The 26,453-nt window shown below is 55.2% G+C and overlaps 1 protein-coding gene across 1 annotated transcript; it reads left to right on the plus strand.

Moving 5' to 3' along the window:
* Positions 1 to 21,136: 21,136 nt before the first annotated feature.
* LOC311529764 (mast cell protease 1A-like) lies at positions 21,137 to 23,905 on the plus strand (the record flags this gene model as incomplete). The annotated part of the gene is made up of 5 exons (XM_084645964.1): positions 21,137 to 21,231; positions 21,560 to 21,707; positions 22,635 to 22,770; positions 22,859 to 23,128; positions 23,744 to 23,905. Exons 1-5 carry the CDS (start codon positions 21,168 to 21,170, stop codon positions 23,903 to 23,905), a joined length of 780 nt encoding a protein of 259 aa, XP_084502090.1. The 5' UTR covers positions 21,137 to 21,167.
* Between the last annotated feature and the right edge of the window lie 2,548 nt (positions 23,906 to 26,453).

Here is a 26,453-nt window from a genome sequence, read left to right on the forward strand (position 1 = left end):
AGAAAGAGACAAGCCCAGTGGCATTAGCCATAGGTGTCAGGATAGAGGTAAAAAGAAAAGGAGTACTTGTGGCACCTTAGAGACTAACCAATTTATTTGAGCATGAGCTTTCGTGAGCTACAGCTCACTTCATCGGATGCATGCCGTGGAAACTGCAGCAGACTTTATTTATACACAGAGAATATGAAAAAATACCTCCTCCCACCCCACTGTCCTGCTGGTAATAGCTTATCTAAAGTGATCATCAGGTGGGCCATTTCCAGCACAAATCCAGGTTTTCTCACCCTCCACCCCCCCACACAAATTCACTCTCCTGCTGGTGATAGCCCATCCAAAGTGACAACTCTTTACACAATGTGCATGATAATAAAGTTGGGCCATTTCCTGCACAAATCCAGGTTCTCTCACCCCCTCACCCCCCTCCCAAAAACCACACACACAGACTCACTATCCTGCTGGTAATAGCTCATCCAAAGTGACCATTCTCCCTACAATGTGCATAATTAAGGTGGGCCATTTCCAGCACAAATCCAGGTTTTCTCACATCCCCCCACCCCCATACACACACAAACTCACTCTCCTGCTGGTAATAGCTCATCCAAACTGACCACTCTCCAAGTTTAAATCCAAGTTAAACCAGAACATCTGGGGGCGGGGAGGGGTAGGAAAAAACAAGAGGAAATAGGCTACCTTGCATAATGACTTAGCCACTCCCAGTCTCTATTTAAGCCTAAATTAATAGTATCCAATTTGCAAATGAATTCCAATTCAGCAGTTTCGCGCTGGAGTCTGGATTTGAAGTTTTTTTGTTTTAAGATAGAGGTATTATCCCTTAACTAGTAGCCGTGGGCACGTCTCACAGCGAGCATGAGGCTTGACAAGTTATCAGCCTTCAGTAGAGCCCTCACATGCCACCCTTCAGGGGTAAATACCAGGGAAGCAGAGCCTTAGGTGTAGTGAGTTTGTCAGGTCTGAGACTGGAGTGGCTTGTAAAGGACAGTGAAGCCGTCACTGGTTGGCACTAACTACCCCTGCCTTTGGGAGGGCAGTGGGGTATAGTGGTTAGAGTGGGGGGGTCTGAGAGTCAGGGCTTCTTGGTTCTATCCCTGCCTCTGCAGTGCTGTTTCCCCTCTGGTGCGGCACAGTCAGACCTCCCAGCTATATGGCATCCCACAGGCTGCCACATCACCTTCGCGTGGTCACACACTCAGGTCAGGGCTTCTCAGAAACCCTCCCACCACAGTTGCTGTGATCGGGGCCGATGGCTGCTCTGCCCAGCCCCACCCTGCTCACGACTGGGCCACCCCGAGAAAGATCAAAGGGCTACGTTCCCACCCTCCCCACCGACATCAGTCGCTGTCATCCACAGTCTCCACCACAGAGACACGGGCAGGGAGCTGAGCAAGGATGAGGCCAGGTGAGTAAGAGCCCCAGATGTGCACAGCTGTGAGCTGGCATCCAGATCAATGCTGGATCCTGTGAGACATGTGTCCTCCAAGGTCGTCTCCATCCAGTGGTGCATCATCCATCCAGCTGTGCAGGGACCCAGCCATGCAGTATCCAGCCAGCTGTGTAGGATGTGTGGCTGACACACGGCCTGTCCTTCCCCCCAGCCCATGTGGTTGGCTGTGGTTGGAAACTGAGACACCTGAGCCCTGCATTTAGATGAGTGTGTGGGTGACCCTGAGGTTTCCTGTCCCCCTGATCTCCCCCCACCCCAAACTGAGTTTATAAAGTCCCCACGTCTGAGGCAGATGTGCCATCCCTGTACTGACTGCAAACATGCAGTTACATATCTTGCTCCTGCTCCCCACAGCCTTTCTCCTGCTCCCCCAGAACTTGGGCTGCTAAGTATAACTGGACTCAGAGACTCATGGTCTTTGAGGTAAAAGGGGGGTCTCAGGGATTGGGTTCAGTGGTTGGTATCTAGGGGCCTGTCACAGTCAGTCCTGTAAAAGGGGTGATCATGGGGTACAATGATTAAGTGGCCACTCTTCATCGGGGAAAGGGGATATGGGTGAAAAATGTACATTTTCATCAACAAAGAGCTTGGGGTGCCTGTCTATGGAGTTTCTGTTTCCTCAACCCCAGCTGGAGACGTTTATTGAAGAAGAGAAAGTACTATCAGAAGGGGGAAAAGCTGCCCCAAATGATCTCTCCCTTTCTCTCTACCCATGGCATTCACAACACCGGAAGTACAAAGGGAGCAGCATTGGACTGGGGGAAAGGATCCTGCCTGAAGGAAATTCAGCCAGTAAGATTGTCATTGCCCATATGGGGGCTACCTGGCCTAATCTGGAGTGACTTTGGCCCCCATTGCCATTATCTTAAGGCAGTGCGATTACTGACCCACTCCCGGTGCGTTTGGTACTGATTCTCCACCCAGCCAGGTCAGAGTTTCAGATTTACCCTTCGGCCCCATGGGGTGTCCAGTCTGGGGGAGAGCTGAGGAGAGGGCAGAGTTCCAGGCCCAGGGATCCCCCAGGGAGAGCATCAGAGGGGGTGGGTTGAGGCTGTGGGGACTCCCCTTCGGGATGGGGAGCTCGGTCCCTGCTCGGCCTAGGGACACAATGGGGCTCTTTGTATGAAACTGGTCTCCCCCCGACTAGGTGAGATCATCGGGGAAAAGAAATTGAAGCCCCACTGCAGACCCTACATGGCCTATCTGGATATATGAGATGAAGATGAGAGTTACAGCTGTGGAGGGTTCCTGGTGATGGAGAACTTCGTGCTGACGGCCACCCACTGCAATGGAGAGTAAGCGCCTCGGTGCTGGGAATGTCGGGGCAGGTCAGGTGTTACTGGGTGATGGGGGCGTTGGGAGTCCTGGCACTGTCGTAGGTTGCAGGGAAGGAGCAGTTAGTGCGACAGGCTGGGAGAGCAGAGTCCAGGGCTCCAATCTGCTCAGGGGGCGTCACCGTGTCTCTAGGGGCCTCTGCAAACCATGGTCCAGCTTCAGCACTGGGTAAATCAATGGAGCTACAGGCATTGGCACCAGGTGGGGTCTGGCCCATTGCCCAGATCAGGGCAAGGAGGGGCTCACAGCCCCAGGACAGCTCTGCAGGGCTCTGGGCTGCAGGGAGCTGGGCATAGACCCCCTGTGTGGATCTAGCTGGGGTGCAGGGCAGCAGAGATCCAGGGGCTGGGAGGACAATGGGGAGTGAAGGAACTCAGGGAAACAGCAGAAGGGGCTGGGAGAGACACAGGCTGGGACCCCAACACCACTGGGCAGGGACTTTGTGCCGCAAATGGCACCCTCTAGCGGGGAGAGGCCTCATGTGCTATTCCCCCTCCCTCCCTAAGTCAGCCAGTTCCCAGTCCTGGGGCTGGATCTCAGTGGGCAATGTATACGGTGGTCTTTACGTTTTTCCAGGCCAGCGGCTGAGTCTGGGATCATGGCCTAAGAGACCCATGCTGCCCTGTCCCGTCCATATCACTGTTCATGTGACAGACTCACATGTGCCCATCCCCTGTCTCACATTCACTCCTGCCCCTGCTGCCTCATGGATTGTTCTTGGCTTTAACAGTGAGATTATTGTCAAGCTGGGAGCCCATAACATAAGACTAGGGGAATGGAAAAGACAAAAGATCCCCATGTGCCACCAGATACCTCACCCGCAGTACAACGAGGAGACCGATGACAATGACATCATGCTGCTGCAGGTACCGCCCCCATCCCATCACCCCCCCCCCCACACACTGAGACCATGGTTATGGGTTTTGTTGGGTATTGGGGTGTGTCTCTGCGTCCTTGAGTGCGACCTTCACATTGATCTTCATCGGTCTTGTGTCTCAGCTGGCAAAGAGAGCGAAGTTGAATAGACGAGTGAAAACCATTGCCCTGCCCCAAGCCAGCGAGAGAGTAAAGCCTGGGACTGTGTACAGCCTTGCTGGCTGGGGCAGGACTAGGTCAAAGAGTGAATCGACTCTGGCCATGCTCCAGGAGGTGGATGTGGTGGTGATGAAGGATGCCGCATGTCCAAAGAAACGTAATGGGACATATCATGACTATAACGCCTCAACGATCATGTCGGGGGGGGGATCCAAAGACTAACAAAAACTGTGCAAAGGTAAATGTGCTCCTGGCTTCAAGCATCCAATCATTATTATTAATGAGGCTGTTGGTGTTGCAGTCGAGCCTACAAGTGGCTATTGGGGATCAGTCCCCACTGCACTAGGAGCTGTACAAATGAATGGGAAAATAACTGTGGCTTGTTTCATTTCACAGGATGACTCTGGGGGTCCCCTGGTGTGTGGGAAACAGCCCAGGGCATCGTCTCTTGGGGAGCCCCCTGGGGTGTACACAAGTGTCTTCTCCTTCATCCCCTGGATACAGGAGACGATGAAGAGGCTGCAGCCCTGAGCTGCTCCAGGAATCGCTGCACTGGCCAGAGCTGCACCGCTTCTGTCCTTTGGAGAGGCCCAGACATAGGGCCGCTTTGCAGAAGGGCTGCATCCCCTCAGGCTGAGCCTCCCCCAGCCATCGCTCCGCTCAGGCAGCGCCCATTCCATGAGCATCAATGCAGGGAGCCTAGGGGATTTAGGAACCAGGTTCAAGGCCTGCTCCTGTCAGTTCCCTTGGGAATCCCAACCCTTAGGCTGCCTCTTCACTAGGGAATTAGCTGGTTTATTTCCCCCAGGGTAAAGGACATGGGCCAAACCCTGGAGCAGACCCGGTGGTTTGTAGCTCTCACCCAAGTCACCCTGTCGAGTGACCGTGTATGGGAGATCCTCGTCATTACCCGACCTGCTAAGTCGTGTTAAAACTGCAGCCTGCCCTGTCCTCACTGGGCCTTTCCCGTGTGTTAGTTCCCCCTGGGGGGCCACTTCCCATTCCAAACACACCTGTTCCCAGTGTGGACAAGGCCAGTGGGAAGGGAACACAGTGAAGGCTACCCTGAACGGATTGCAGATCAATCCCCGGCGCTGATCGCCTATTTCCTACCTTCCCTGCCCCACCCTGCCATGCGGCCTGCTGCGTTTCATTCACTGCTACATTGCCAGCAATGAATAAAAAAAGTTAAAAAAAAAAAAGTGATTCTGGGAGTGAGCGATCAACATGAGCCTCGATATCCAGAGCAGCTGCTGCATCTGCCAGGCCCAGGAGGGAATTTACCCCTATAGGGAAAGGTTGGGCTTGTGGTAAATGCACTGGCCTCGGACCTAGGGCACTTGGGTTCAGAGATTTCACGCAGCATGTCATACCGCTGGGGGAATTCTGCGCACAACATTTCAAAATTCTGGATATTTTCTTTGTCAAAACAACAAAATAGAATCACACCGGTTTCAATTATTTTGGTAATTGATTTCAAAATATGTGGCAGTATGTATATCTGTAACAATACAGAGACACACAAATTGTCCCCCAGCAGTAGAGAGTTAAAGCAACCCCTACAACAACCCAATTCCTGTTTCTCTGCCCCCTCCTGCCCAGAGCCCAGAGCGGGGTATCCCCCCAGCCCAGACAACCGCACCCCCTCCTGCCAAAGCCCAGCTGCGTGGCACCCCCCAGTTCAGACTCCTGCACCCTCTACCCCTGGAGCCCAGCTGTGGGCCCCCCAACCCAGACAACCCCCTCTTTCCCCCCAGAGCCCAGGGATCCAGAGGGGGAGACAGCCTGATGCTGGGTACTGGGCTTCTATGGAGTTTCCTGCCTGCTGCTGCCTTCCTCCAGGGCGTGCTGAGAACTTCAGCTGCCTGGAACCCTCCAGCTCCCTCCCCTCCCCCGGGCCGTGTCTTCTTTGTGCAAGCTGGGCTCTGCGGGGTCCAGCGCCTCCTTGTGGAGGCCAGCAGCTGTGCAGCCCATTTCAGGGTGGGGCGGGGCGGGAGGGGGAGAGAATTCTGTGCAAATATAAGCGGGGGAATAGTCCCGCTCTTGTGGGGAACTTTCCTGGCTTCTGCACTACCCTGGTGAAGTGGGCTAGCAAAAGGATCTGAGTCCTCGCTCCCACTTCCTTTACCCAGTGGCCTCCCTGCCCTTGAGGACTCCCCTTCCACTCTCCTGTCTGGCAGAGTCCTCGTAACCCCAACAAGGCTGGGCCCAGGATTCCTGGGGGGCTCGACCCCCAACCCTGCTGTGGTCACCTAGGACAGGGGCTAGGGTGTCCCCACTCCGGGGTACTCTCTCTGCACTGGGCACTTCTCTGACCCACTGACCATTACATACAAGTTAAAGCAAATGCAAGATATTTAATCAACAATTAATTTTAAAAAGAATCAGGAAAAATGGGAAAGGTTAAAGGAAACACATCAACCCGCTCTGTGGCAGGGAACATCACAAACAGTGTCTCTTGAACGTCAGGGCAGTTCACAGTCTGTTCCTTGTATGTCCCAGGCCTCCTGCTCAGGCCCTGGCTGTGCTGCAGGGATGCTCTGGGTTGGACACTTGCTCTGGTGGTGGCCACACGCTCTCAGGCTCTAAGTGGTAGGACCCTTCTTCCCAGTGTCGCCCCCACCCTGTCGGGGTTACGATCCAAGTCTGGCCTGCAGAGCCTCTTGGCTGAGGCGTCTCCCTGTGCTGGGCCCGCTGCCCAGGGTCCCCCTCGCTCTCCCCAGCTGCTCACCGCACCCGGCTCCGGACTGCTCCAGCCCCAGCCCCACCACTCGGTCTCTGCACTGCTGCTGCTCTGCCCCCAGCTCCCTGGGCTGCTTCTCTGGCCCCTCTGGCTCTGGTTGCTGCAGCTCTGCTCCCAGGACAGGTCTGCTCCGCAGGCTGCTTCTGTGACTCTGCTCCCAGCACTGACCTGCTTCCTGGGCTGCTTCTCTGGCCCCTCTGGCTCTGGCTGCTGCAGCTCTGCTCCCAGGACAGGTCTGCTCTGCAGGCTGCTTCTGTGACTCTGCTCCCAGCACGGACCTGCTTCCTGGGCTGCTTTTCTGGCCCCTCTGGCTCTGGTTGCTGCAGCTCTGCTCCCAGGACAGGTCTGCTCTGCAGGCTGCTTCTGAGACTCTGCTCCCAGCACTGACCTGCTTCCTGGGCTGCTTTTCTGGCCCCTCTGGCTCTGGTTGCTGCAGCTCTGCTCCCAGGGCAAGTCTGCTCTCTCTGGGCTGGGCCTCTGGCTTTGGGGCTGCAGCTCTGTCCCCCAGCTCAGCTTGGGCCCCTGCTTTCTCCTCAGCTCAACCCCACTCTGTCTGACCCAGGCAAGTCCAGCTCACACAGAGGACGGGACCTCCCTGGCCTCCTGACTCCGTGATTAGCCTGCCTGCCCTGTCATTCAGGCTGACCTGGAGCATTGGCCTCTCCCCATTGTTCTTGGGGGCTGTCAGTCTCAGGGTCCTGATTCCCCATCGACCCTTCCCCCTTTTCAGAAATGGGAGCTAGCCAACCAAAACACCCCCACTGAATGTTAGTAAGGGGGCAACAGTCCCCTTACACAAACAACATTAATTTCTGTGCAAATTCAGTATTGGATAGTGATACAGAATTCCCACAGGAGTAAGAATGAGGATCTGATGGGTGCCAGGAGGGAATTAACCCATTCAGGGCTGGACGAGACCCTGCTTGCTGGTACAGAGATGCAAAGTGTAAAAGCTGCCTAGGAATCAGCTGTCCTGACACCAGAGGGTCAACTTCTGGGACAAAAGTGGGACAGGTTTGAAACTATTCTAGTGACAAAATATCGAGCTGCCTCTTGCCATCCTCATCCATCTATCGTGACAAAGTTCCTCCTCTGCCTTGGTGGGTCCTGCGCTTATTGGGGGATTTGCTTGCCTCAGGGATTCATGGCAGCCTTCAGGTTGGCCACTTTTGCTAGTGGCTCAAACCTGCTGTTCACTCAGCTAACCTCATCACTGGCCAGCATGGGGAAAAGGAAGGAGAACAATCCCCACAGTCTCTGCTGGTCCACCCAGTGGGTTGGGGGACAGGCTAGAGACCTTCCCCTCTGGTGGGACTCACAGTCTAGGTCAACTCCTCCTGTATCCAATAGGGAATTGAGGATGGGGGGAACTCGGGCCCGCCCTCTACTCCGGGCTCCAGCCCAGGGCCCTGTGGATCACAGCTGTCTACAGGGTTTTGTGTAACACCTGTTTGACAGCTACAACTCCCTGGGCTACTTCCCCATGGCCTCCTCCCAACACCTTCTGTATCCTCACAGGACCTTCCTCCTGATGCCAGATAGCATTTGTACTCCTCAGTCCTCCATCAACACGCCCTCTCACTCTCAGCTCCTTGCGCACCCCTCACTGACTGAAGTGAAGTCCTTTTTAAACCAGGTGCCCTGATTAGCCTGCCGGTCTTAATTGGTTCCAGCGAGTTCTTGTTTGTTCTGGAACTGCCCCTGTTACCTTTACCCAGGGAAAAGCAACCGGCTTAACCCAGGACTCCTGTCTCTCCCTTCGATCACTCTCCTGTAGCCGCTGGGGATATCAGTTGGTGGCTCCTTCACGGGGCCGTGAGCACGGGCATGTACTTCGCGCGTTTCACCCCTATTCCGGACACCTGCCCCTTTTGCGGCGTGGGGGAAACCCGGGCGCACATATACCTGGAGTGCGCCAGGCTGCAGCCCCTATTCTGGCTCCTCTTAGACAGCTTGTTAAGATTTTGGTTGCACTTTTCCCCTCACCTTCTTATTTATGCACTCCCTATGCGTGGCCCCAGAAAGTCACGGGATCTCCTGGTCAGCCTCCTCCTGGCCCTAGCTAAAATGGCCATCTATAAAACCAGAGTGAGGAGGTTGGCCGATGAAGTCTCCTGTGACTGTGGGGCCTATTTCCGATCCTCGGTCTGTTCACGTATCTGGGCGGTGTCCACTGACTCCCTTGATGCCTTTGAGGAGCAGTGGGCGCTGTCCGGGGTTCTCTGCTCGGTGTCCCTGTCCGGTTCCCTTCGTTTGACCCTTTGACCACACTCCTGTCCCTGTTACTTCATTAGTTGTCCCCCGGATTTATTTGGTGCCCAGGTCCTGTGGATCCCCCTCTTAGGCTGGGGGGGGATCCTTTAGCAGTGGGCGGGCTTTGCTCAGGAGGTGGTGGATAAGGGCCTGGCGGTGGGGGGCATGTTTGTCCCCCTGGAGCAGCTGGAGGAGCTGGGCATCCGTTTGGTCCTGACCTCCGTCCCTCCCTTCCTCCCTAATGCTGCCCTATTACCCTCTACCCTGGGGAAACCCCTCCTCATCATCAGCCCTCTCCCACTGGGCTGAAAAGACCCCGCCCTCCGTCACATCCTCTTGTTCTTATGGCAGGAGTGGTGACCCTGTTCTCCCCTGACCTATGGCCGGAGGTGCTGGGCCGCCTGCTGCACCTCCGGGTCCGCATGGAGTTTGCCCCTTGCTACCTGCCCCATTTGCCCCTTGCAGCCTTTCCCCCCCTCCCTTTGCCTCAGCCCCTCACTAGCTTTAGTTTGTTTGTCTGCCCCACCCGTTTACCTCTGCAGCTTTGTTTGCCCCGTCCCAGCCTCTGAAGCTAGCCCCTAGGTCTCCCTGTCCTGCCTCCAACCTGGTTGTTTCCCTCCCCCTGTAGTCCACCCTGCCCTGATTAGCCCCTCAATCCGTGCGCCCATGCTCCACCCCCACACACTTGTGCCCCTCCCATTTTAGTTCACCCCGTGTCACTGCGCCCCCTTAATGCTATTATAACCCCCTCCCTAGTGCAGCTAGAGGAGCCAGAATCCTACCCTGGGTTGGAGACCAACCCCCCCTACCCACTACCCGAGAGTGCTGAAGGAATTGGCGGCTGTGATTGCAGAGCCATTGGCCATTATCTTTGAAAACTCGTGGCGAACCGGGGAAGTCCCAGATGACTGGAAAAAGGCTAATGTAGTGCCAATCTTTAAAAAAGGGAAGAAGGAGGATCCTGGGAACTACAGGCCAGTCAGCCTCACTTCAGTCCCTGGAAAAATCATGGAGCAGGTCCTCAAAGAATCAATCCTGAAGCACTTGCATGAGAGGAAAGTGATCAGGAACAGCCAGCATGGATTCACCAAGGGAAGGTCATGCCTGACTAATCTAATCGCCTTTTATGATGAGATTACTGGTTCTGTGGATGAAGGGAAAGCAGTGGATGTATTGTTTCTTGACTTTAGCAAAGCTTTTGACACGGTCTCCCATAGTATTCTTGTCAGCAAGTTAAGGAAGAATGGGCTGGATGAATGCACTATAAGGTGGGTAAAAAGCTGGCTAAATTGTCGGGCTCAACGGGTAGTGATCAATGGCTCCATGTCTAGTTGGCAGCCGGTATCAAGTGGAGTGCCCCAAGGGTCGGTCCTGGGGCCGGTTTTATTCAATATCTTCATAAATGATCTGGAGGATGGTGTGGATTGCACTCTCAGCAAATTTGCGGATGATACTAAACTGGGAGGAGTGGTAGATACGCTGGAGGGGAGGGATAGGATACAGAAGGACCTAGACAAATTGGAGGATTGGGCCAAAAGAAATCTGATGAGGTTCAATAAGGATAAGTGCAGGGTCCTGCACTTAGGACGGAAGAACCCAATGCACCACTACAGACTAGGGACCGAATGGCTAGGCAGCAGTTCTGCGGAAAAGGACCTAGGGGTGACAGTGGACGAGAAGCTGGATATGAGTCAGCAGTGTGCCCTTGTTGCCAAGAAGGCCAATGGCATTTTGGGATGTATAAGAAGGGGCATAGCGAGCAGATCGAGGGATGTGATCGTTCCCCTCTATTTGACATTGGTGAGGCCTCATCTGGAGTACTGTGTCCAGTTTTGGGCCCCACACTTCAAGAAGGATGTGGATAAATTGGAGAGAGTCCAGCGAAGGGCAACAAAAATGATTAGGGGACTGGAACACATGAGTTATGAGGAGAGGCTGAGGGAGCTGGGATTGTTTAGCCTGCAGAAGAGAAGAATGAGGGGGGATTTGATAGCTGCTTTCAACTACCTGAAAGGGGGTTCCAAAGAGGATGGCTCTAGACTGTTCTCAATGGTAGCAGATGACAGAACGAGGAGTAATGGTCTCAAGTTGCAGTGGGGGAGGTTTAGATTGGATATTAGGAAAAACTTTTTCACTAAGAGGGTGGTGAAACACTGGAATGCGTTACCTAGGGAGGTGGTAGAATCTCCTTCCTTAGAGGTTTTTAAGGTCAGGCTTGACAAAGCCCTGGCTGGGATGATTTAACTGGGAATTGGTCCTGCTTCGAGCAGGGGGTTGGACTAGATGACCTTCTGGGGTCCCTTCCAACCCTGATATTCTATGATTCTAAGTCTTTGATAGCCCACCCGCCCCCGCATCCAGCCCTCCCCTTCCGGCGCCCTCCTCCCCTGCCTGGCAACGGGGTGACTTCCGTTGCTGCCACGTCCCTCACCCCCTCAGAGGGGGAGCCCCCCCAGCTGGTGGGAAGGGCCAGGACAAAAAGAAGGGAAAGGGCACTGCCAAAAAGACCAGGTACTCCATGGCAGGGACTGCCCCCACTGCCGCGGCCCTGCCACTGGCTGTGGCATTCCTACCCGCTGCTCCCTCCACCAGCTCTGCGGGTGTCCCTCCCCCAGCCCCCAGAGCATACGCCCAGGTGGCGGTAGCCACTCCGCCTGCCACTACGTCATCTCTCCAGGCCACCATCTCTGTTACCATTCCCAGAGGCCGGGGCCCCTTCCCCACCTTGACCAGGAAGCATGGCATCCGTTGCCTCCTGGTGCCCGCCTCGCCCCACGTGGAGACCTACGTGCGGGCGTTGGCAAGGGTGGTGGGGCCCACGGCCATCATGGCGGCCTCTAAAATATATCGGAAGGTCGTCTTCTTCCTGGAATCAGAGGCCACCACCCAGGAGGTGGTGGAGAACGGCCTGGTGGTGGGTGGGGGTTTTCGTCCCCCTGGAGCCGCGAGAGGACGTGGGCGTCCCAGTGGTCCTGACCTCCGTACCGCCCTTCCTTCCCAATGCCACCCTACTCCCTTGTCTTTCTACCCTGGGGAAACTGATCTCCATTATCAGCCCCTTCCCGCTGGGCTGCAAAGACCCTGCCCTCTGTCATGTCCTCTCGTTCCACCAGCAGGTGCAGCTTCAACTGCCGCCGGCGGCGTGTGATGGAGAGGCGCTGAAGGGGTCCTTCTTGGTCCCCTACCAGGGGGCCTGCTACCGGGTGCATTATTCTACGGGGGAGGCCCAGTGCTACCTCTGCCGGGTGATGGGGCACGTCCGGAGGGACTGCTCCTTGGCCTGGCACGGAGGAGCGTCCGGGACCCCCGAGCCCCGGCAGGGCTCCGGCCCCATCATCACTGGCGCCCAAGGCTGTCCAGCGCCTGGAGCCCCCCTCCTCCCTCTCAGTCCACCACTGCTCCCGTCGGGCCCAACGGGAACCTCTCCCACTATGCCCAGACGAGCAGGAGAGCCCCGCCTCTGCTGCCTGCAATCTGGCGGGGCCTGTGGAGGAGGGTGCAGCAGGGATACCGCTGGGCATAGGAGGGCCCGCCTGAGGGGAAATCTTCCCTCCCTCATGCTGCCCCACCATTTCCTCCCCGAGTCCCTGAGCCATCACCCCTGCCCCCCGACCCGAGCCCTGCTAGCCAGCCCCCAGATGATGCCATGGAGGGCTGGGCCCTAGTACAGGGAAAGCGGGACAAGTGGAAGGCTCGAGCTCTGCTCCTGCCATCGGATGCGGAGGTTCCCCAGAAGACCAGGAAGCGGGGCACCGATGCCGAGCCTTCTGCCTTGCCCATGGGTGTACTCTATCCACTGGTGCCGGCTGGGGAAGACGTGGCAGCACCAGAGGGTAGCACTGCCCCTCCACTAGAGCCCCTCCTTGTGGAGGCCCCTGATGGAGCCCCTCCTGCCCCTTTGACTCCCACGGCCCCTGCAAGCCCCAAGGCGAGCGTCACTTTGGGCGCTAGCGGGGAGAACCCCAGGGTGGTGGGGGGGTGATCTCCCCTCCATTTTTGAAGAAATCAAAGCCCTGGTCTGACCCCGGTTAACCAGGGGGAGGACGACCCTCTGCCAGCGGGCCTCGATCTCAGTGACCTCACTCCAGCCCCGCTTTCCCCATGCTCCCTCCCCATAACCGTTGCTTCCGCTTCCGCCTCCGAGGGTCCCCTGGACTCTTCCATCCGCCCGGAGGCAGGTGACACCCCGCTGACGGCTGCCGAGCCCACTGAGGTGACGGCCAGTGCCTCACGGCCGGACCCGAGATACCAGGGGCATCCCTCGGCGGTGTGGGGCAACCAACCTCCTTCCCGGGCAGGGGCCGCACTGAAGATCGTTCATCTCCTGATGCCGTGGCTGTCACACCCTCCATAGAGCCTGAGCCCGGCATCATGGAGGGCCCCCTTCCCACCCCCCAGACCTCTGTGCCAGATCGAGAGGGACCACCTCCCAGCAGCCTGGCTTCTGGGGCCCAGGATCCCGCCTCTGCCCCCTCCCCAACCCTTTTCCTGACCCGTGCCCTGCCCCTGCTCCTGACACCTGCCCTGCTCCACCTCCCATGACGCCATTGCCGCTGCTGGGGCTGTCTCCTTCCCTTTCCCAGAGGATGGCCCCCAGGTAGCGGCCTTCATGTTCCCCTGTCCCAACCCACTCAGGGCTGCTATCTTCCCTCCACCGCCCCCCATTGAGCCGGGATCTGAGGCGGGCCATGTGGCACCAGCCTATTGGGCGCCACATTGGGAATCCGCTCCTTGCCTGCCCATTTCAGTGGGCCTTGGGGCTGTGCTGGGAGCCCCTCTGGAGGAAGGCTGGGGGCCAGTGACCCCGGACCCCATATGCTGAGAGAAGAGCGGTGGGAGTTTCTTGAAGACATCCGTGGCTCCCGTAACGAGGTGCAGCTCGCTTTCCAGCGATGGGGGGATTTCCATTAAATCCTCTGGGCCGCGAGCGCCCTTATGCGGGAGGGTAAAAGGACCGGGAAGCAGGCTGCCACGGCCTACCAGCGGGTCCGTGGCTTCCGTGACTCCTTACTCACCTACGGGGTAGGTCACGGTTTGCTGTGCAGCCCAATGGGGACCGTGAGTGACCCTGCCGGTGAGGATACCCTGCAGCCCCCCTCATGGCACCCATCATCTTTGCAACATTGAACACCCGGGGCTGCAGGATGGGTCTCCGCAGGTGCCAGGTGCTCCCCTTCCTTCGGGAGGGGGGGGACTCTGTGGTTTTCCTGCAGGAGACCCAAATGAATCTGGCCGCCGAAGACAGCTGGCGGCTGGAATGGGGGGACAAGGCCTACTTTAGCCATCTCACAGTTATGAGAGAAGTATGGCTGGAGTGGCGACCCTGTTCCCCCCACCTACGGCCGGAGGTGCTGGGGGTCGCCGAGGCTGGGCCGGGCTGCCTGCTGCACCTCCGGGTCAGCATGGAGGGGATCGTGGTCAATCTCGGTAACGTCTATGCCCCGATCACTCTCCTGTAGCCCTCTGGCCTGGAGGGAGGAAGGAGGGAGAGGGCTGCTGGGGCTGCTGCTGGGGCTGCTGCTCCCCTGTCTGGGCCAGACCCCGCCCCCCTTCTCTGCTACCTGGTTGCTGGCTGGCTGGTGAACCCCTCACCCCTGGTTGCTGCTGCTAGTCCTGATGCAGCCCCTTGGGGGGTGCTGCTGGCCCGCTCCCCACAGGAGAGGAATGAGAGACCCCTGCTCCATCCCCAGCCGCTGCTGTGGACACCATCACCGCCACAACCACCACCTAAGAGGGGTCCTTTCTGCCTGCCTGGCCACCGGATTGCCACCTGGAATTGCTGGAGTCAACCTCATTAATGTTTATGCCCCGACATCGGGCCCAGAGCGGCTGCGTTTCTATCAGCCGGCGTCCGCCTTCCTCAGCTCCTTGGATCCCCGTGAGTGCCTGGTCCTGGGCGGGGACTTTAATACCACCCTCAAGGAGTGGGACCACTCGGGGACGTCCGCCTTTGTCAAGGTTCCTTCCCCACTCTGAACTCTAGGGTACAGATGTGGGGACCTGCATGAAAACCTCCTAAGCTTACTTTTACCAGCTTAGGTTAAAACTTCCCCAAGGTACAAACTATTTTACCCTTGGACTTCCACTGCCACCACCAAACTTTATCTGGGTTCCTGAAAAAACGTAGTTTGGAAACGTCTTTCCCCCCAAAATCCTCCCAACCCTTGCACCCCACTTCCTGGGGAAGGTTTGGTAAAAATCCTCACCAATTTGCATAGGTGACCACAGACCCAAACCCTTGGATCTTAGAACAATGAAAAAAACATTCAGTTTCCTTACAAGAAGACTTTTAATAGAAGTAAAAAAGAATCATCTCTGTAAAATCAGGATGGTAAATACCTTACAGGGTAATTAGATTCAAAACATAGAGAATCCCTCTAGGCAAAACCTTAAGTTACAAAAAAGACACACAGACAGGAAATTCATTCTATTCAGCACAGCTATTTTCTCAGCCATTTCAAGAAATCATAATCTAACACATACCTAGCTAGATTACTTACTAAATTCTAAGACTCCATTCCTGTTCTGTCCCCGGCAAAAGCATCACACAGACAGACCCAGACCCTTTGTTTTTCTCCCTCCTCCCAGCTTTTGAAAGTATCTTGTCTCCTCATTGATCATTTTGGTCAGGTGCCAGCGAGGTTATCCTAGCTTCTTAACCCTTTACAGGTGAGAGGATTTTTTCCTCTGGCCAGGAGGGATTTTAAAGGGGTTTACTCTTCCCTTTATATATATGACAGCCTTCCTCGGCTTCTTGGATCCTCGTGAGTGCCTGGTCCTGGGCGGGGACTTTAACACCACCCTCAAGGAGTGGGACCGCTCGGGGACCAAGCAGTGCCCGGCCGCTGCGGACGTCCTCCGGGAGATTATCGAACATCACTCCCTGGTGGACGTCTGGTGCGACCGGACGACATCTTGACGTTTACTTTTGTCCGGGTGGAGGCCTATCAGTTGCGCCACTCCCAGTTGTACCGCATCTACTTGTCACGCTTCCACCTTTCACCGGCCCACTCCTCCAGCATCCTGCCGGCCCCGTTTTCGGATCACCATCTAGCCACCGTGACGGCCTCTCTCTGCGCAGAGAGGCAGGGGCCAGCCTATTGGCACTTCAACAACAGCTTGTTGGAGGATGTGGGCTTCATGGTGTCCTTCCGGGAGCTCTGGCTGGCCTGGCGAGGGCACTGGCATGCCTTTCCCTCAGCATGGTGGTGGTGGGACGTGGGGAAGGTGCGCGCCCAGCTCTTCTGTCCTGACTACACCCAGGGCGCCAGCCGACGGAGGTATGTGGCGATAGAGCAGTTGGAATGGGAGGTCTTAGAGCTGGAGAGGGGTCTGGCTGTCAGCCCCGAGGATCCATCCCTCTGCGGAGCATGCCGGGAGAAGGGGGAGGAGCTCCGAGCCCTCGAGGACCATCGGGCGCAGAGTGCCTTTGTTCGATCCTGCATCTGCCTCCTTCGGGAGATGGATCGCAGCTCCTGCTTCTTCTACGCCCTGGAGAAAAAGAGGGGGCCAAGAGGTATGTCACCTACCTCCTAGCAGAGGATAGCACCCCCCTCCCGGATCTGGCGGAGATGTGCTGGAGGGCCAGGGCCTTCTACGCGGATCTTTTCTCCCCAGATCCGACCGATCCTGACGCTTGCAAAGTGCTCTGGGATGGACTCCCGCTGGTGAGCGCGGGCGACCGAGACCGACTAGAGCTGCCTCTCACTCTGGCTGAGTTCTCGGAAGCCCTCCACCGCATGCCCACCAATAAATCTCTGGGCATGGATGGGCTGACTGTGGAGTTCTACCGCGTGTTCTGGGATGTCCTCAGCCCGGACCTCATCACTGCCTGGTCCGAGTCCTTGCAGAGAGAGGTCCTCCCTCTCTCATGCAGGCGAGCCATGCTCGCCTTATTGCCGAAGAAGCAGGACCTCTGTGACTTATGGTATTGGCATCCCATCTCGCTCCTCAGCATGGACTACGAAGTCGTAGCCAAGGCCATCTCGCTGTGGCTGGAGTCCGTGCTGGCGGATGTGGTCCACCCAGACCAGACCTACACTGTCCCGGGCCGTACCATCTTTGATAACATCTATCTGGTCCGGGATCTCCTGGAGCTTGGGTGTAGGGATGGTCCGTCGTTCGCCCTCCTGTCCTTGGATCAGGAGAAGGTGTTCAACAGGGTGGATCATGGGTATCTCCTGGGCACTCTGCGAGCGTTAGGCTTCGGACCACTGAATGAGCAGATCTCCTCTTGGAGCCCCTGCTACACAATCCCCAGCTACGTGTGCAGGTGGCGGAGTCCCCCTCGGTGCACCAGAGGTTGGTCCTGGCAGAAGTTACCAGAGTTGGAGACCTCCTGAACTATGACCGGGGAGACTGGCTGGATCCCCTGACGCTCGCTCTGCGCATGTGGCTCTCCAGACCTCGTACTCTCCAGAGTGTACTTCAGGAGGTGAGGGCCGCTTTACTGCCCGCTGCTCGGGCCTACTTCAATGGGGTCCTGCGAGAGGGCATGCCCTGCCCACTTGGTTTCCAGGTCCTGTGGACCCGCCCCCCCTCTTAGGCTGGGGGTGGGGAGGGAATCCTTTAGCAGTGGTTCCCAGTACTATCACTCTCCTGTAGCCATCTGGCCCAACCCTGTCACACTATCTATCCCCATCCATCCACTCCATCCATTGATTAATCCTATCCTGATTTATCTATCTCTCTAGCCAATCCCCATCTATCTATCTATCTATCTATCTATCTATCTATCTATCTATCTAATCCCAATTCATCTATATCCCCATCTATCCATCTGTTTCCATCCATATATCTGTCTATCAATTCACACCCCTATCCATCTATCCCCATCTATCTATCCATCCCAATTCATCTATCTTTCCAGCCCCTTCCCCATCTATCTATCCCCATCCCCATCTATCTATCAATAACACAGTTTTTCTAATCCATTAATCATTCTCATGGCTCTTCTTTGAACCCTCTCCAATTTTTCAACATCCTCTTTGATTTGTGGGCCCCCAGAACTGGATACAGGATTCCAGCAGCAGTTGCATCAGTGCCACATACAGAGGTAAAATAATTTCTCTGCTCCTGCTCTAGATTCCCCTGTTTATGCATCACAAGATCGCATTAGCCTTTCAGGCCACAGTGTTGCATTGGGAGCTCTTGTTCAGCTGACTATTCACCAAGACCCCAAAAACTTTTTCCAGGTCACTTCTTCCCAGGATAGAGTCCCTCAGCCTATGAGTATCACCTGTAATTTTTCTTCCTACATTAATACATTTACGTTTAGCCATATTAAAACACTTATTATTTTCTTGCACCCAGTTTACCAAGAAATCCAGATGGCTCTTTATCAATGACCTGTCCTCTTCATTATTTATCACTCCCCCAATTTTTGTGTCATCTGCAAACTTTATCAGTGGGGATTTTATGTTTTCTTCCATGTCACTAAAAAAAGTTAAATAGCACAGGGTCAAGAACAGATCCCTGCAGGACCTCACTAGAAACACTCCTTCGATGACAATTCCCATTTACAATTACATCTAGAGACCTGACAGTGAGCCAGCTTTTTATCCATTTAACTTGTGCCATCCTTATTGTATATCCTTCTATTTTTCCATCAAAATGTACGGTACCAAGTTAAACACCTTACAAAAGTCTATGTGTATAAATCAACACTATCACCTTTACCAGGGGCTCTTTACATGATTCTCCTTTAGTTCCTTATTAATTGAGTCCCATAAAAGCCACTCTGTCTTCCTTGGGATTGATATCAGACTGACAGGCCTATAACTACCTATGTCGTCCTGGTCACACTTTTTAAATATTGACTCAGCATTAGCTTTCTTTCAGGCTTCTGGAACTTCCCCAGTGCTCTCTGACTTCTTGAAAATTTGCTGCCCCAAAGAGCATCCAATGCAAACAGAGACATTCTTCTCATTGTACAGATGGGGAAACTGAGACCAAGGGAGATTGTTTCAAAACCTGCCTAAGGGGTTTGGGTGCCCATCAGTGATCCATGAAAATCCTTGCCTACTGGGATCCTGGGCACAGCTGGGAAGAGGTCCCAAATTTCTTGGGTCCCTAATGTCTAATCTCCTTGCTGCAGATTAAGCCCATTACTTCTTGATCTGCCTTCAGTGGACATGGAGAACAATTGATCCTCATCCTCTTTATAACAGCCCTTCACATATTTGAAGACTGTTATCAGGTCCCACCACTGCTTGGCATCTCTGAGAGGCAATACTTCTCCACTTGCAAGCACAGAGTCTGAGTGTAGAAAAGAAACTTTTAATTGAAAGGAGGGAAGTGACCTGACATTAATTAGGGAAAATTCCACAAGCAGGATTCAGAATCATAAAACTGTGAGCAGGACGCCCTAGCCCCGCATGTGTGAGGCAGTGTCTCCGGCCTCATGTTCTTGAGTTCTACAACCAGAAGTTCCATTTCTGTGCCCCTCTCTGCTCCTCACCACACCCCACTCACAGGGATTGTCATTGGTTGGTGAGGACCCAGGGTTCAGAGGTGCATCTGTATGAGTTCACCTCCCACCCAGGGAAGAAGGTTCCTTGCTTGCTCCACCATCTGAGTGCTGGTTCTGGCTGGCTGCCCAGCCAGCCACTGTTCCGCTCCACTGGCCGCTTCACCAGTTCCCACCACCCACCTTCACTGGCCGCTTGCTCGCTGCTCCCACCAGCCCCCTTCTCGCTGGTCACCTTCTGCTGCCACTTGCCTCTCTGCTGTCACCTCTGCAGCTCAGTCTCTTGAGATTCCACCCAACTCTTAGTGATTGTCAGCTCTTAATGGGGGAACCTGAAGCAAGCTGGGCAGAAACGCTGTCCCACCACAAGTGATTTCAACTCTTGTGAGCACTTAACAAAACAAAAGACTCCTAATGGAGCCTATTTAGCTCTATCTTTGAAGAGTGGGAAGGAACAGGTTAAATCATACCAGGGACCCTTAGGCAGAAGCCACATCTTCTGGCAGAGACACCTGTCCCCACCCCCTCTGACTTTCACAGGGGTCTGGCATTTGAGCCCCTGGCTTAGTGAGTTCCTTTCAGCTGAGGGTGACCCCCTCAATAGGGCCAGGCTAAGCACAGTTCTGCTCCCTTTCCTCATACAATAAAGATAACAACACTGATAACAACACTTCACTACCCCTGCATTCAGTACTAAAATTATTTGAAACCCAACACCAGCCAAAGATGATCACTTTGAACAACACAGCTTCTGTCTGCCGGATACCTAGGAAGAGTAGGTGTGTTCATCTACATACAGTTTGCTCCTGAAGTCTCCCCCTGTCCCACCTAGCTGTCAAGGGTGAGCTCATTCAGACCCTGCTTACACAGGTATCAAAGGTAGGCTGACCCACTTCACTCCAGTGGGTCCCTAGACACCCACCACAGTGCCCCCATCCCAACAGTCTATCATTCCCTGGGTCCTCTTTGTTCCTCTTTTTAAAGATAAGTTCTATGTTCGCTCTTCTCCAGTCCCCTGGGACCTCACCTGTCTGCCAGAGGTTCTTGAAGATAATTGCTAACAGTTCTGAGGTTGCTTCAGCTAGTTCCTTAAGTACCCTAGGAGGAATGACATCAGGTGCTGCTAAGTTGAATACATCTAACTTATTTAGATGTTCTTTAACCTGTTCTTACCCTATTTTCGCTTGTGTTCCTTCCCTCTTGCTAATATTAATTGCATAGAGTATTTGGTCTAGTGGTTACAGCAGGGGGCTAGGAGCCAGGACTCCTGGGTTCTATTCCTGGCTCTGCTGTGTCATTGCCCCTCTGCTGCTGTACAGTCATAGCTCCCAGCTGTAGCATGTCACAGAGCCTACCGCATCCCCTTTGCATGAAACCCGCCTGTACGGTTGCTGTTATTGGGGTTGATGGCTGGTCTGCCCAGCCCCAGCCTGCTCACGGCTGGGCCACTGTGAGAAAGATCAAAGGGCCGTGTTCTCACCCACCACTGAGGTCAGTCAGTGTCAGCCACAGAGACACAGGCAGGGAGCTGAGCGAGGGTGGGGCCAGGTGAGTAAGAGCCCCAGATGCGCCCAGCTGTGAGCCGGCACTCAGAGAAGCCCTGGATCCTGATAGACCCGTTCCCAAAGGGGTCTTCTCCGTCCAGTGGTGCATCATCCAGCTGTGCTGGGACCCATCTGCCGGGTTGATGCACGGCCTGTCCTCCCCCCAGCCCGTGTGGTTGGTGCGGCTGGAAACTGAGACGCGTGAGCCCCACATGCAGATGAGTGTGTGAGCGACCTTGAGGTTTCCTCCCTTTTATCTTTCCCCAGCTGAGTCTATAAAGCCGCCAGGCCTGAGGCCAATGCACCGTCCCTGCACTGACTCTGAACATGCAGCTCCAGATCTTGCTCCTGCTCCCCATGACCTTTTTCCTGTCCCCCGGTGCTCATACTGGTGAGTACGGCTGGGATCGGGGGCCCCTGGGGCTTTGGGAGCTTTGGGGGGGTCTAAGGGATGAGGGCACTGTGGTTGGTGTCTAGGGACCTGCTGGAGTGAAGTGGGGGGGGGGTTCTCAACATCTGGATCGATGCAGAGCTGGACAGCAGTTGCTGGGGCTGCATCCAATGGACCTCAGTCCCGATGGATGCCAGGCGAGGGTTGGGCAGCTTGGCACATCTGGGGAGTGGGGTTGCCAGCACTGTGGGTGACAAGGCCGCTTCTGCTGGAGTTTTCCATCTGCGCCTGCTCTAATCTATCCCCTCATCTCTCCCCGGGGTTCCAGGGGAGATCATCGGCGGCCAGGAAGCCAAGCCACATTCCCGCCCCTACATGGCCTATCTCAAGAAAAAAACCTGCACAGGTGAAGAGATGTGTGGGGGGTTCCTGGTGCGGGAGGATTTTGTGCTGACAGCTGCCCACTGCGGCGATGGGTAAGAACCTGTGTCTGCGCCCCAGTGTCTCCCCCAACCCGGAACCCAGCTGTGCAGAGCCCCAACTGTGCAGGGATCCAACTGCGCAGCACGCTGAGATGTGCAGGGATTTAGTTGTGCAGCATCCATCCAGCTGTGCAGAAGTCCAGCTGTGCAGAAACCCAGCCATGCAGGAATCCAGATGTTCAGCATCCCCAGCTGTAGAGGGATCCAGCTATGCGGGGATCCAGCCATGCAGCACCCCCACTTGTGCAGAGATCCAGCCATGCAGCATCCATTGGGCTGTGCAGGGCTCCTTTTGTGCAGAGATCCAGCGGTGCAGCACCCTCAGCTGTGCAGGGATCCAGCTGTGCAGGGATCCAGTCATGCAGCATCCCCCACTGTGCAGGGATCAAGCTGTGCAGCATCCATCCAGCTGTGCAGCGATCCAGTTGTGCAGCAGCCCCCCCCCCCTTACTTTAATGTTTTTCTGTGTGAAAGGCAAACAGAAGACTAACGACCTTCAGACCAATAACTGGATCATTCGTAGTCTATTGACACATTACAATTTATTTAATTTGTTCGATATCAGTTAAGTCATTATTTAATATCTGCATCATGGTGGTATTTGGGGGCAGGTCTCCGGCCTGTGTTCTCCAGGGGGCCAGATTAGACAATCGTATGGTCCCTCCTGGCCTTGGAACCTAGGAAACTCGAGGAGCTGACTGAGATCAGGGCCCCCAGTGTGCTGGGCACTGCACAGAGCCCGAGCGAGATGGGTGACCTAAGAGAAAGAGACAGATTGCAGTTTTTACAGGCGAGCAACCCCATGCTGAGCTCCACCCCACTCCCTGCAGCACGGCACTCCCTACTGAGCCCCCCATCTTACCCACTGCAGCACTGCCTCCAAGGACCTCCAGATCTAGCCCAATCTCTGTCTGGCTCCAGGAACATCACCGTGCTCCTTGGAGCCCACAACGTCCTTCGGAAAGAGAAGACCCAGCAACGAGTCTCTGTGCTGCAGAAGATCCCCCATCCCAGATACAACAAGATGAGCATCGAGAATGACCTGATGCTGCTGCAGGTACCTCCCCCCGCAGCTCCCAGCACCCACCCCGGCCTGGCTCCCACCCAGGCAGTGCGCTGACCCCTCTGCCCTCCCCCTATTGCAGCTGGCGGAGCCGGCGGAGCTGGACGATGCCGTATACACCATCCCTCTGCCCCAGGCTGGCCGCACTGTGGATCCGGGGTCCGTGTGCAGCGTGGCAGGATGGGGCAAGACCAACCACGATGCTAAGCTAACCACCAACATCCTCCAAGAGGTGGAGCTGGAGGTGATGTCAGATGAGACCTGCCAGAAGGACACGAAGCTCCGATACTACTACAAGCCCTCGAAGATGATGTGTGTGGGGAACCCTAATGAGGACAAGGCCACATTCTCGGTAAACGCCCAGTCCCTGGCGGGTGGCTGCGCTGGGAGCTTCCCCGGGAGGCCAAGGGAGTTAGGGGATCAGTTAGGGTGACCTTCAGTGGGCAACACTGAGACTGGGGTCTGTCTATCTGCCTGTCTGTCCATCCCCATACACTATCTATCTATCTATCTATCTATCTATCTATCTATCTATCTATCTATCTATCTATCTATCTATCTGTCTATTCCTGCCCTGAATACAGAGAAGGAAACACCGTGAAGGTGGGAAGGTTTCTATCACGTGGATGCTGAGCTGTTCGTAGAGCCGGAGAGATGATGGCCAGCGGAAACCATCATACCATCTTCTCTGCCCCCACCCCCACACAGTGCGGGCCAGAGCACCCAGCCCAAGGGATCTGAATGACATTGCCTGGGAATTGGCCATTTGAATCCCTTTAGTGGCTGGGCTAGCATCAGGCTCGGAGACGCTGCTGCCAAGGCCTGGGCTGGATTCTCTATCTATTTATCTAGCTAGTTAGGTGGGGCAGTGGGGGACTGCAATCCCTGCTATAGAACAGTTCAAAAAGGACAGGTGAATGCTGTGCTTTGAGCTCATATTTACCCTCTACCTGCTTTGGTTTCTCAGGGCGACTCCGGGGGCCCCCTGGTGTGTGACGGGACAGCCCAGGGCATCGTCTCCTTTGGCAAAAAAGACGGGTCCCCTCCGAGGGTGTTCACTAGGGTCTCTGCGTACGTCCCCTGGATCAAGAAAACAATGGGGTCTCAGCAGCCCAGGGTCCCACGCTGAAAGCCCTGCATCCCTTCATTGAAGGGGGCAGAGCTGGGTTTGGGGAGTTTTCTGAGTACGAAGGAGTCCTCCCAACCCAGAATGGTGGTGCCAAGCCCAGCGGGTGCTTGAATAAAAGCCCAGCTTTTTACTCCCCCCACGTAATAAAATCCTACCTGAGAAGAGACTCTTTGGGGAATCATTGTCTGTCTGTACTTTGGCGTCCCCTGAGGGTGAGTGCCCTGCACTGCTGTCCCGGATGCCTGGGTCCCATCCCATCTCCCAGTCTCTACCTCCCAGCATATGCTAACTCAGGGAGCCCCCTAGGGGTGAGTACCCTGCTGTCCCAGACACCTGGGTGCCGTCTCTGTAGAGCATTTGCCTTGCACCATCCGTAGCACCTCTCCTGCCTGACTCCCTGCCACCAATTTTAAAAGGCAGGACCCAATTTTATCCCCCTGCCTTTCCACTCCGCTCCCTCCCCCCACCCACACACACATGAAGGTTCACGAAGGGCAGCATTGACTCGGCCTCAGCCACATGCCTCGCAGGACAAGCTGGAGCTGGGTGTGATGAATGTGGGACTAGTCGTCATATTTTTATGATGCCTGGTCATGCCTCAGTTTCCCCTCTGTGCTTTGCATTGCTGGGCATGGAGGTTAAAGGGTTAAAAAGCTGCTCTTGGAATAGAGCAGAAGACAGGAGGTGCTGGGATATGTCATCATCTGGGGGGTGGCGTGAATGTGTCATTAACAACTAGCTGAACCCGACCCAGATTGTTGGAGGAGCTGGAAAGCCAATGGGAGTTCCACACTCTCGTGATGGGAAATCCCGGCAGGCCATGCAGGAGGGCTCAGCAGGAGGACAATGGCCCAGATGTGCTGGGGGGCTGGGGAGAGAGCTGGCCTTTGCAGAGACATGGGCGCTGTCCCCTGGGACAGACAAAGAAACAAGGACGGGGAGAGGGAGCAGAACTGGGGTGTGCCCAGCATGGCTGGCTCCGTGCACTAGCGGGGCCAGATGGACTATGCCTAACCCAGGCTAAGCCGAGGACATCCCCAATGTGTGTTCAGTCCAGGGAACCAGTAAACCCGGCTCTTTTTGGAATAGGCGGCTGGGTGTCACTGCCAATCCCGGCTGGGGTGCACAGGTCCCTGGGGAGCGTAGATACCTCCGAGCAGGAGTCTCTCTCAGTTGGCTTCACCGGGCAGAGCTCACGGTGTGAAGCAGGGAGGCTGGAGCCCAGGGGCTCAGTCTTGGAGGCAGTGAGGCCCTGGGACCCATTCTGAAGGCAATGTGGCACCCCAGGGGGGTCAGCAGAGTGACGGGCCTACACCGAGCAGCGGTTGGAAAGCCAGGGCACAGCAGAGATCCTGTGGAGGCGTGACACCAGGCAGAGGTGAAATGCATCAGCGGGGAGATGCACAGGCCGGCCTGGCCCGGCCCTGGTGATGGATGTGCCTCAGAGGGGGATGTGGAGTCCCCGGGAAGGGGAAGCATGGCAACAAAACTGAGTGCTGGGCTCCAGATGTGCACATCCCCCAGGGTGTGCTGGGCCCCAGCTGTGCACAGCCCTAGGGGTCAATGGGCCAGACCCTGAGCAGGTGTGAATGGGCAGTAGCTCCACTGGAGTCAACGGGCCAGATCCCAGCTGGGATCAGTGGGGCGTAACAGTGCAATAACCTGCAGAGTAACTGCCAGCGGTTAGGGGTCTCCCCTCCCAAGTGCTGGGAGAACCCCGCGGTGTTTGTTACACGGCCAAAGACAGACTCTGTTTAACAGGAATTGCCCTGAATACAGAGAAGGAAACACGGTTGTCAAGGTTCCTTCCCCACTCTGAACTCTAGGGTACAGATGTGGGGACCTGCATGAAAACCTCCTAAGCTTACTTTTAGCAGCTTAGGTTAAAACTTCCCGAAGATACAAACTATTTTAACTTGGACTTCCACTGCCACCACCAAACTTTATCTGGGTTCCTGAAAAAACCTCCCAACCCTTGCACCCCACTTAGAATCATAGAATCATAGAATATCAGGGTTGGAAGGGACCTCAGGAGGTCATCTAGTCCAACCCGCTGCTCTAAGCAGGACCAATCCCCGACTAAATCATCCCAGCCACGGCTTTGTCAAGCCTGACCTTAAAAACTTCTAGGGAAGGAGATTCCACCACCTCCCTAGGTAACACATTCCAGTGTTTCACCACCCTCATAGTGAAAATGTTTTTCCTAATATCCAACCTAAATCTCCCTCACTGCAACTTGAGACCATTACTCCTTGTTCTGTCATCTGCTACCATTGAGAACAGTCTAGAGCCATCCTCTTTGGAACCCCCTTTCAGGTAGTTGAAAGCAGCTATCAAATCCCCCCTCATTCTTCTCTTCTGAAGACTAAACATCCCCAGTTCCCTCAACCTCTCCTCATAACTCATGTGTTCCAGTCCCCTCATCATTTTTGTTGCCCTCCGCTGGACTCTTTCCAATTTTTCCACATCCTTCTTGTGGTGTGGGGCCCAAAACTGGACACAGTACTCCAGATGAGGCCTCACCAATGTCGAATAGAGGGGAATGATC

This window comes from Lepidochelys olivacea, assembly GCF_965140295.1.
Source record: "Lepidochelys olivacea isolate rLepOli2 genome assembly, chromosome: 13".
Lineage (NCBI taxonomy): Eukaryota > Metazoa > Chordata > Testudines > Cheloniidae > Lepidochelys > Lepidochelys olivacea.